This window comes from Primulina tabacum, chromosome 1, assembly GCF_025594145.1.
Source record: "Primulina tabacum isolate GXHZ01 chromosome 1, ASM2559414v2, whole genome shotgun sequence".
In the NCBI taxonomy this organism is placed as follows: domain Eukaryota; kingdom Viridiplantae; phylum Streptophyta; class Magnoliopsida; order Lamiales; family Gesneriaceae; genus Primulina; species Primulina tabacum.
This window is the reverse complement of record NC_134550.1, coordinates 3,142,388-3,155,124: the sequence shown is the minus strand read 5'-3', so window position 1 is coordinate 3,155,124 and position 12,737 is coordinate 3,142,388. Positions and strand designations below refer to the sequence as shown.

The 12,737-nt window shown below is 32.8% G+C and overlaps 1 protein-coding gene across 1 annotated transcript; it reads left to right on the top strand.

Annotated features, from left to right (window-relative positions):
• The first annotated feature begins 2,165 nt into the window (after positions 1-2,165).
• LOC142518032 (protein MODIFIED TRANSPORT TO THE VACUOLE 1-like) lies at positions 2,166-7,205 on the top strand. The gene is made up of 6 exons (XM_075620655.1): positions 2,166-2,308; positions 2,385-2,601; positions 3,639-4,415; positions 4,596-4,751; positions 5,612-6,565; positions 6,785-7,205. Exons 2-6 carry the CDS (start codon positions 2,395-2,397, stop codon positions 6,824-6,826), a joined length of 2,136 nt encoding a protein of 711 aa, XP_075476770.1. The 5' UTR covers positions 2,166-2,308; positions 2,385-2,394; the 3' UTR covers positions 6,827-7,205.
• Positions 7,206-12,737: the final 5,532 nt, after the last annotated feature.

Genomic DNA, 12,737 nt, shown 5'->3' with positions numbered 1-12,737 from the left:
ATGCATATAAATTCAAAATATATTTAGTAAAATGAATATAAATCACATTAAATTTCTTTTTTATTTTTGTAGTCAAGTTGTGGTATTTTATTTTTATTATTTCAATAATTTTGTATTGTCATGCTGCAAACTGTAAAAACATTTGGTGACTACTTTTAATGAAAATTTCCGTACATTCAAAAACATAAAATGTGAATTACACATTGTCGAAAATATAAAAAACACATACATCTAAAATTATGGAATTGAAGTTATTTGACGAGACAAACAACTCTAATATTTGTTTGTATTCCATAAAATAATTCAATCTAGATATATCTTTAATTTTTATAAAGATGAATTTCACATGTATATATCACATTAGTCGTTTCCGATTAATTGTAACATCGTATTTGACCAATTTTCTCTCATCATTTATCAAATTCCCAAAAAACTAAAATAACAAAAATCAAACATCTTTTTGTTATCAGAATTTCTTGGCCTAATAACGTCAATATCCCAATAAAAAGAGACGATATCTCAAGTTCAAGATTTATGTTCTAAGCACGCGACCCCCGAAAATGAAAAAAAAACTAAACAATATAGGAGATTCAATAGGACCACAACTAAGCACGCTTTATAGTTGTATAATTCAAACACACCTCACAGTCTTGAGACAGTGTGACTGGCGGAAGTCGCTACACTGCCATCCTCGCCGGAAACCCCTACGGTCTCATCTGAGCCCAGCGTCGCCCGCACATCAGCAAACGTAGTCCTCCGATCCTAATATCTACGTCCATGTTCCTGTCCCATTTCCTCTTCACCAGCTTCGCCCCCAGCCTCACCGCATCGTCCATGGTCTCCTACACACCTTCATTGGCGGAGTCAACAATCCTCCAATCCACTCCCATCTCTATCGTGAACGTCACTGACTTAAGAACCACATCCCTCCAAACCTTCGGCGACACAACCTCACTCTTCACAACCTGCATAAACCAGGGATCTTGTACCCAATGTCGAGCTCGTTCATGTACAATTATGTTTGTTCCTTTGAAAAGGACGAGCAGCCATGCAAAAGGGAGGATCTGATTTCTGGGAAAAAAAAAAGGATATCCTTATTTTTGTAAATATTATTTGACATTAAATTTGGTTGTGGACATTTTTGTATTCAAGCATCATTATTCGGATGTTTCGTACCCTTTTGGTTTAAACAATATTGAACTTGGTTTTTTTCACAATAATTAATTTTATTTAATTTATTATAATATTATTAATTATTTGAATGGGACACATAATAGTTTTATATTTTGTAACTAATATCATATTATCTAACCCATATAGCGGTGATTTATTAAATATTTAGGATTTGGCCAATAGATTGAAGATCGGCCTAAAAGTTTTGATAGAATCGAAAGCAAAATCGTATAATTCGTGAGTCCGTCTCACAAGATAAAGATTCGTGAGACCGTCTCACATATAAAGATTTACCCGTCTCACAGATAAAGATTCGTGAGACCGTCTCACAAGAAACCTACTCTATTTAGATCCATGAACATCTCCGTAGCTCACCTCCAAGTTACTTACTCGTCTCAATAGTATGTGAATGATTTATTTAGATCTATGAACATTTCTGAATTTCACCATTGAAATTGGACATGATGGAGTGTTATCTAATATTTCATCCATCTTATATATAAATATTGTATTTTTTTATTAGTCTCAAATACATAGTATAATCTCTATATTTAATATTATTTTATAAATATATTTATATTTATTAAATATATTAGTTATTTTCAATAACTTTTTATATATTTATTAAAATACTAGTTAAATAAGGACTAATAAATAAAATGGGACATTTATTTGTGAAAGTGGAAACATAAATAAATCTCTATATTTTCTGAGGAATATTTAAGGGATTTTAAGTATATTTTTTTTTGAGAATAAGTCTCTTATGAGACGATCTCGCGAATTTTTATTTGTGAGATGGGTCAACCATATCGATATTTACAATAAAAAGTAATATTTGTAGTATAAAAAATAATATTTTTTCGTTGATGATATAAATAAGGATTCGTGTCACATAATATTACCTTTGCGATCGTCTAACTTAAATTTTTGACTTTTTCGAAGGGATTTTCAGTAATTTTCATGAGTATTTTGTTTAGTTTTACTGACAAATTGATATTTAAGAAATAAAAACAAAACCTCAGGGAAAAATACTTTCAACTATTTATCAGCTTTCGAGTCTCGCTGGGAAACACCGACATTTGCTCCAATTTCCCCTGTTTTTGATTCGTAGCTCGGTCGATCGATCAATATATCGGTAAGTCGTTAAATATTTTATGATTTGGCCGATAGATCGAAGATCGATCTTAAAGTTTTGATCGATTCAAAAGCAGAATCGGAGAAATGGACCAGAGTAGGAGGGCCGTGGAGTCGTACTGGAGGTCGAAAATGATAGACGGAGCCACGTCGGACGAGGATAAGGTGACTCCAGTCTACAAACTGGAGGAAATTTGTGATTTGCTGAGGTCTGCGCATGTATCAATCGTTAAAGAAGTCGCCGAGTTTATCCTCAAGCGCCTCCAGCATAAATCACCCATCGTCAAGCAGAAGGTCCTTCATTTAACTTGGGTTTTTTTCTCTCTTTTTGTTTACTCCAATTTTTCGTTTTGAGGTTGTTAAAACTAATCCAGTCTTGTTAATTTTGACTATGACTATGGACATGTGGGCTGAATTTTTAGTTGCATGATAGTTCTCCTTATGATCCTGGAGTTGCAAGATAGCCGAATAACCTTTTTTTAACTTGCAAAATTTGTGATTGTCATGCTTCCTGATCAACTGAAATTTTAATAAGATCATATATTTTGATCTAGGGGTTTATCGTTTGCAGCTGTTCATTAGATATTATCCAACGGCTCAGTTGGATGAGGAGTTTGTCATTTTTGTATGCATTTGATGTTGCTGGATGGGATTAACTTTTCTAAGTTACTGGGATACCTGATTTAAACCAAAGCCACTGAAAAGAGCCGTATATACTTATGTAGCTTATCAAATCAGATACGATAATAATCATTTGGAGAATTTCAGGAATGATCATGAACATTTTACTTCCCTCAAGTTCAATTTGTATGCTTATGTAGGTTTTTTGTTGAAATTTTGTAGACTCTGTCGAACTACGTTTATTTATGTGTGACTGGACAATGAATGCTGTAATCTAAAAAAGTTTTTGATGTTCTATTCTGTGATCCTTTAGTTGATGCAGCTTAAGAATTTGAACCAAACTCTAACTGAAACTAAATTCATACATTTGATTGGACTAATTAGTCAAGTGAATGAGCACCTTTCGAGGCAGCTCTATTATACAATTATTTGATAATGTTTTGCTTGCGGTGTTAGTAATCAGTGGATTATAATGATAAACTGAGAAGTGACTAGATCTACCTAGTCTATTTCTCGGTGTTTTGTTTGTGGATTTGTGTACCTTCTTCTAGCTTCTAGTTTATCCAATAAATTATTTCTTAATTTTTCATGAAGCCATGCCTACTGAACCCTGCTGATGGATGAAACAAACGTTGAAAAATGGTGGTTGGTTTATTGTGCTGGCCTGCGATGATTGGGAAATTTCTAATGTATTAATTTCTGATCTTCAGGCATTAAGGGTCATCAAATATGCTGTTGGAAAGTCCGGTGTGGGGTTTAGAAGGGAAATGCAAAGGAATTCAGTTGATGTACGACAATTGATACACTACAAGGGCCAACCAGATCCTTTGAAGGGCGATGCATTGAACAAAGCTGTTCGCGAAACAGCACAGGAAACACTATCTGCTTTATTTTCTTCAGATGAGAGCAAATCGACACCTGCGGAAAGTAGCCTGGGAAGTCGAATTCAAGGATTTGGGAGTATTCACTATGAAATGCCATCAGAAGATAGAAAGTCCTTCATCACCGAGGTTGTTGACATCGGAACTGCAACAATCAAACAGGGACTTAGCAGTTTTATACAATCTCCATCCATGAGGAAATATGTTGACACGGGGAGTTACAAAAGCCCAAATCTTCGGCGTTCTTTTACCACAGAAAATGATCACTCCGATCAATATGAAGGGATCGGTTCTCGTGGTACAAATGACAGCAGTTCTCGATTCTCAAAAAATGCTGGTAGTGGGAATCGGGGTCAAGAGATTAGTTCATATTGGGGTCAAGAGAGTAGTTCATCCCAGATGGAAACAAGTAATGGACACTCTGCTGCAACCTATGGTCAGAAGACTCGCGAGGAGAAATTGTTAGAATCCATTGTTACGGCTGGTGGTGTCCGTCTACAGCCTACTAGAGATGCACTTCATGTTTTTCTGTTGGAGGCTTCGAAGTTAGCCCCTTTAGCATTAGGACAGGCCATCGAAGCAAAACTGAAATCACCAGTGTGGCAGGTGTGTTCCTTGTGTCATTATTTTTTTGGGCTGCATTATGATTCAAGTATATTGAGCTTCAGAGGTGTAGGAATGCTTACTGAGATATGTTTGAGGCATCTTTTCCTTCAGTAACTGGCAATTCTAGAAGTTATGATGAAGTTTTTCACTTACTGTAGTTCAACAAAATCAATTGTTCAGGTTCGCATGAAAGCCATCTGTGTCCTAGAGGCAGTACTTCGGAAGAGAGATGACCAGAATTTTTCTGTTGTAGCATCATATTTTATTGAAAACCGTGATGTGGTGGTGAAATGTTCTGAATCTCCACAATCATCATTGAGGGAGAAAGCAAATAAGGTAATATATTGTGTCTAAATTCCTTTATGGGCGTAGAAGTTGGTACATAGAAGGGGAAGGAGAATAATGGATAGTAATTTTAAATATATTTTTCATTACTTTAAACATTCATTTGAAATATTGATTCTGATGAAAGTCATGAGTGTGTTAAACATAGTCGAGAGATGATATAAAACAGACAAGTAAAATATGTCGAAACAAATATATAGATATTTGAAGATAGTGCATCCACATCTTTATGTTATGCAATCATTTGTGTGTAACACCACAAACCACTATAGTCATTTTCTTTTTCAGTGGGGTTGATTGAAAAGTCATCTCTTTCTCTGTCACAAATATGATAGGATAAAGGTGACAGGTGATTAGGAAAGGTGTTCGCACCATCCAGCAGATGCCAGTATTTATGTACTTGTTCAAAAGCCAGCGACAAAACATTTTGCAGGGGATAATTACATATCTTTTTAGTGTTTCTTTAATGAATTTCTTTCCTTTATCAGCTTGATTAGAGATATTGTTTCCTATTTTTGTTTAGAAAACCTATGTTGATTTTTTTAGATTGTTTATGTCCAAGAAGGATAATTATATACCTTGTTAGTGTTTCTTTAATGAATGTATTTCCTTTATCAGCTTGAATACTTAGATAAAGGTGGTTAAAGATGATATCTTAGATCTTGGTTCAAGATATGACATGTGAGAAAATCGTTTAGTTTGGAACCCCAAAACTAGCGGGAATGTGCTATGATGATAATGATGATATCAGCATGATAAGAGAGAATGCTCGCTATTTTTCTTTAAAAAAACTTATGTTAATTTTTTTCGATTGTTATGTCCAAGAAAGAATTTATATGTGATCACTACAGGTGTTGAGCCTTCTGGATGGTGAACAAGGTGGTGTAATCAATCATTCAGAAAATACAGTGAAGCTTTCTCAGACATCTGTGATGGGGGACTTGATAGACACTGGTGATCAAGATGATATCGGTGTGGAAGATACAGAAAAAACAGCCAGTGCACCAAGAATTAACCAAGTATCGGCTTCTAACATGCCACTTGTTGGGGACTTACTTGGAGACAGTTTTGGTGGTGATGTGGGCATCAATGGAACAAAACTCTATGATGACCCTTTTGGGGATGTTTCTTTTCACACCAATCAAGATAAGGACCATGTTACTGATCTCTTTTCTGCGATGGCTTTTGATAACTCTGGGAATTCAGGAGTGAACATTGCATCTCATAAAACTGAATCACACCCATTTGACCTTTTCAGTTTGAGTTCTGAGGGCTACCAGGAGCATGGTAATCACGGAAAAGATGTCAATAACTTGTTGGATAATTTGTCTATACATTCCGACAATTCATTGACAAAGCAAAATGGAAGTACCTCTGAAAAGGGTTCAGAAGACAGAGGTTCAATTTCCACTACCTACCCAGATAATCGAATTTCAAATGATGTCTTGAATGCAGAATTTGCGTCTCTAGCCCCTGGGATGAATGCAAATCCCATGTTTCCTTTGGGTGCTATGGCCTATAATTGTCCACCAGGCTTGATGTTCAATCCATTACTTGCTTCTCATCCTATGAATTATAACGTTGCGGGGAATCTTATTGCACAACAGCAGTTCCTTGCAACAATGTCCAACTTCCAGCAACAAGGGAATCTGCACTCCAATACAAGTTTTAATGCTGTTGGATCTAAAGGTGGACATCCTTCACCCCTTCCGGACATTTTTAACCCAGGGATATCTAACCAACCTCCAACTTCTCTGATGAGTGACTCAAAGAGAGAGGATAACAAGGCATTTGATTTTGTAACGGTGAGTTTCTATTATTTCCTCGTTTTCTATCTTTTTATCAGAGGCACATTGTTACAACATTTTATTCTCAAAACGAATTTTACATTTCATTGGGGCCCCGATGCCTCAAGCACTTGACTTTGTGATCTTACGAGTAGTTCGATGCTTTTGAGTGCATGAATTTGGCAGAAGGCATACCTCATAGAAAACCTGATGGTAAATTATATGGTGCTATTACAGGATCATTTAGCTTCAGCTCGTGAACGAAAGCGTTTGAGTTGAACCTTTTGGCCTCTGTTAGTTATCATGTTTGTCAGAAACGGAGCAGCTACTCTGTGGAAAAGATGAATCACGAACAGAGAGAAAATTCTACTTCTTTTGGCGCCATTCTGTATCTCATGTGGTAAGAATGACGCTGTCATATAAATTGCAACCTCGTTGTAGTGTAGCTGAACTGCTTAATTATATTGTGCATTCCTTGTATGATTCTTTTTCCTGCAATAACCCTATTGGTTTTTATAGCGATTTGGTTATTTTGCTATTTTCTTTGTCTACTCTCCCCCCTTAACAACCCCAAGCTTGTTCCTGTTTAAATGGGGTGAAGTCTCCGCGAGGATGTAATTTTTCTTCTGTGGTGTATTCCAATTCATATGTTCCACTATGTTATTTTATGCATTTGATACAAAGACGTGGATCTTTAAAATCATGTTTAAAATTCAATTGAATATATATAGAATACTTCTAGGGGTTCAAGCTAGTTGGGTTGCTTGGTAGCAGTTCCGTCAAAGTTCGGCTCTCGCTTGGGTTTGATCGAACTCGAGTTGAGTTCAGGTACCATGTTGATTCAAGCTTGAACATAGTTTTGCTCGAATTCAATTCGACTCAATCGCACCGATAATATATCTCTTTGATCCGGAAAAGTAGAGATGGATGTATTAGTATTTGTTTTAGGAGATGCATGGCACATAACTAGATCCATAATCTATAAATCAAGCATTGTCTAGTAAGACGCCATATGAATTATGATTCTCAATAATGGAATACATACATATGTGTGTGTGTGTGTGTGTGTGTGTGTAATAAGAATATAAGAAAAGCTATAAGAGTTTAATACCACATCAAGTCTATTTGGATGACCAATCGGTCATGACCATAAGAGTTTGAAAAATTCTCGCTTCTTCCATCTCGTCTCTTGCTTCTTCAGTATTGTTCTCGAATCTCTCCTCCTTCACAGCAGCCTCAATCAATGGAGAAATTAGATCGTTCCTCCCCTTGATATAGTCGAAAATTTTGAGCAATAACGCGTCACATAGTGCCATGACTTCCTCGCCAGGGTGGTCTGGTGGAGTACGAAACCACAGCTCCGCGCACTTCTCGGCAGCACCACTTGGAAATATGTATGGTTCTTGTGCATAAGCATCACGTTTTATTACTCGATCGTCGTGTGATCGAGGCATTGCAATGACTATGATGAAGACGACGATCACGGATGCAATGGCAAGCGAAAATATGATGGCATCCGACTTCGAAAATTTTGCACGGGCTACCATGGCCGGTGGGATGATAGAATTTGTTGGTGTTTCTTTTCGAGTAGTTTTTTTTATAGTGTTAATAAAATGATGGACTATACATATGTCTTATATATACACTATTTAGTATTTGATTCCCGAAGGAGTCTTATGGCAGTAAAATTTGTTTTCTAGTAGGATTCTTAGTAACATGCATGTTTTTTTAGTCACATGTTTTAAGTTTATATATATACTTGTGATGTCAATCTCTTATATTATATTGTTAAATTGCTTTACTGATTGTGTATGAATTGATATTTGTTTATTTATAATGGTTAATTTAGAAAATTAAAAGTATAATTAAAATTTTTTATTTGAAAAAAAAATCAAGGTTTTAACAAACCAAATCGAAAATCTAGGATAGGATTGGTTTGGTTTTTAATTACTACTAATGATTTGGCTTGATTGGTTTATATATATATATATATATATATATATATATATATATATATATATATATAAATATATAGTAAAACTCACAAACTTGTTTTGGTTCCATTAAAATTGAATTTTTTTTTTTTAATTTCTAATACGTTCTTTACATACTGATTTTTCATGAAAAAAATAAGAAGGCTAAAAAAGAAATAAGAGTATTTTGAGAATTTTACAACAAATCATTATTTTATCGATATTATAGCTCAATATCTATATATTATAGATATGGTAAATATATTTTTTTGATTTTTTTAAATTAGAGATATGGATCTGATAATTATTTGTGAAATACACAAACACGCTCAAGATCTCTTAAGCATTTTCTTATATTTTATGCTTAATTTGCTACTAGTTCAACCGGTGTATCATTGAAAAGCAAGTGTTGATCCTCAAGCACCTCGTAGAGGGGACAAATACGTTTTAATAAAATTGTAATTGTTACAAGCCTCAGTTTGTTTGTTTCATTATTTCGTTACAAATTTATTTTGTTAGTTTATATTTATGTTGCTATTTGGAATACTATTCTATTTTACATTGCAACAATTTGCTAGTTGGTATTTTGTTTGCTATACTTTGGCACAACAGGTTTTGACATACAAACTATGTCTAGAGTGTGATGTTCGTCAATTCAAGAGAAACTTGTTTAATTTGTGTTAGCTACATGTATTCATTGTAATAGTCAATCTACGATTGGAAATACACAAAGAAATATGTATAATGGTAAGTCTAAGCATACACATATACGCAATATTATAAGACAACTACTCTCAACCGAAATTATCTCTTTTGACTATGTAAAGTAAAAAGATAATCTAGCAGATCTGTTTACCAAAGTGTTAAATAGGACGTTAGTTCAAATCAAAGAGGGGAACATGACTTAAGCCAATTGAATAAGTTGGTGCGAAGGAAAATCTAACTTATTATGAATGGAGATTTCAAGAACTAAGTTTAATGAGACAACATAATTGCATTGAATTGGTGGATCAATGTGAGGTTTATCTCTTGGCTATTCATATGGTGAAACAATGAATTTGGAGAATATCATACAACTTTTAATTAATCTTACAAGTAAGAAATGGGTGGAACAATGTCGATTGTTCTCAATAAAAAATCACTCATGTGAGAGAGGAGTTGGGCCTCTTCGAAGGAATTGCACGATTCAATTATGAATCATCTCACAGAACAAGACGTGTTCATGATCGAAACAAACACAATTATGAGAACAAAATTGTATCAGAGAGATTCTTATGTGAAATATATCTTAATTTATATAAACCACATAAGAGTTCAAGAACATCATGTCTACTAGTCAGCTAGTAAAGCAAATATATTTCACAAGGGAAGGTTCAAAGTATAACATATATCTATCTTTTGCAGGATTTAACTGTAGAACTTTATCACCAAGAATTATATCAATTTTCATTCATGTCGGGAATTGCTGCAAATTTGAAATAAATTTGAAGGTTGAACGAAATTATGACTCATGAATGTGTGAATGTCTTTTGGCTCTCCATATTCTTGAGTTAGTTGTGGCTCATGATTGTGGGAGTTTCTTTTAACTTTCTACATTTTTTATTTAATTAAAAACTTTTGGTTCTTCATTTTTTTTGAGTTAATTGCAAGATTAGTTGAGTTAATTAATCTTATATGACGTTTTGGAGCTTATTAATAATGTGTTATTTCCTTATTTCATATATATTTTTATACATACACTCAATATATCACTCAAACATTATTTTGCATTTCATGTTGTTAGCTTTTCATTTGGTCTATGTTAAACTTTTATGAAAAAGTGAAGGTACGATTTGAGTTTGCCCAGAATAACGAATTTGTGCTTAATTTGCTACTGGTTCAACCGTTGTATCCTGAGAATATACACTCGTAAGTGTTGATCCTTAAGCACCTCGTGGAGAGGACAAATATATTTTAAGAAAATTATACTTATTACAAGTCTCAGTTTGCTTGTTTCGTTATTTTTTTAGTTTATATTCATGTTGCTGGTTGAAATACTATTCTATTTTACAATACAACAAATTTGCTTGTTGATATTTTGTTTGCCTATATTTTTGTGCAGCATATTTTATATACAAATTCTATTTAAAGTGTGGTATTAGTCAATTCAAGGAAAAAATAGTTTAACTTATTATCGATTTACTTTGCTTTATTTTGATACTCGACATGTTGTATCTAATATTGTTGATTATTTTTTGATTATGTCATAAAGTTTTTTTAACGAAAAATCACATTTATTTCTAGTATTTTGTATTCGTTTCTTGATTGAATTCCAACACTTACATGTCATCATAAAAAAACTTTTCTCATTAAATATATTCCCTAAAGTGAAGAAGTTGTAGGACCGAGCACTTGTCGCTTTACCAAAAGCTATAACTCGTAGTAATGGTGCAACTCAAATCTTTTAAACCGCACAGCAGCTCAAGCACAACGGTTCGATCACTCTATCAAATAGAGACAATTATTGTACCCAAACAGAATTCCTAAATTTTTTTCTTTTTTCCATTTTTTTAAACAATAATATCATTTAAATTATTTTTAAAAAAACTATAAACAATATTAAGTTTTTTGTCGAATTATCTATGACAAGAAAAATTGTCGAAACATGCCTTTTTTTTTTCTTTCCAGAAAGAAACGTGCCGATTGAGATGTACTGAAATATATGAATCTGTTGTTAAAAAAAAATATAAATCTCACCATTAATGTTAATTAAAACTTTATTAAAATGACAAACACTTGATTTTATGTAAAAACTCAAATTTTCTGAAAATTTGTTAAAACATGCGGTAAGTTAAAAAAGTAAATTTCCTGAAAATATATTAAACATGCAGTAAGTCTCAATCAATATTCAATAATCAATTTATTAGTGTCTCGGGCACTTCGTTAAATAAGCTACGATTATAGTCTTCATGTCTATAAATTCGGCAGAAATTTACACCTAACAAAGTTCGATTTATGAAAGTATCTCATGAGTCAATTTTGTGAGATAAATCTACGACCTGACCCAACTTATGATTTTTTTATGTCAAAATATTACTTTTCATAGTAGGCATAGATCGAATTGACTCGTTTCAATTATATAGATTTATAACACCGTTTTACAATAGATCAACTTATTATATAGAATATGTCTCTTGTGAGACGGTCTCACGAATCTTTATCTGTGAGACGGATCAACCATACCGATATTCACAATAAAAAGTAATACTCTTAGCATAAAAATTAATATTTTTTCATGGATGACCAAATAAGAGACCTGTCTCACAAAATACGACTCATGAGACCATCTCAAACAAGTTTTTGCTCATTAAATAATTACTATTGATCTCCCATAAGATTTTTATTATATAATTTAATATTATGTCTAAATTATGACAAAAATTTCAGTTAAAAAATTCATTATAATCAAAATAAATTTTAATTCATTCAAGGTGTGAATTTTAGAATTAAATTTTTATATTTATACTTGAGATGGATTTTTGGGCTCGAAGATTTCCGCGTGGCATTTTTTGAATGCCAACTATATATAATTTTTTACTGTATTATTCAATTAAAAATATATTAAAAATATCGTAATATTTTGCTACAACTTCATCCAATTCCCGTTATGCCTAATTTTCTATCAATGAAATTAATTAATAAATTTTAAACTAATTAATAAATGAATAACTATCGGTTATTAATTAAATAATATAATTGTAATCTTATTTCTAACCAGTCTTACAAAATATTATGAAATAATCAAATATTTTTATTTTAAACATCTCTGTTTTAATAATATAAATTTAAAATATCTATATATTATATCCTAAATTATTAAAATAGAGATGTTTACGTTGGTAACTTATAGTCTATATGTCACTAAATTAATAAATTTGAGACGAAATATCGAGTTACAAATTCAATTGTAATAGACGCCTCTTCATTTTTTAAAATGATTATAGAAAGTAGAAACTAATTCAGAGAAGTTTCAAATTTAGTTCGAACTTGATTCAAAGATCGAATTTTTTTAATTTTTTAATTTGAGTTTGGTTCGAAAAGAAGTTCGAGCTCGAGTTTGATTTCGTCTCAAAATCTTCGAATCTCTTCGCGAACTATTCGAACTATTGTCCGGACAGTAAAGTTAGAAAATGAATGTTCGAACCCTCAAAATTTATATACATTCAATATATATTTAT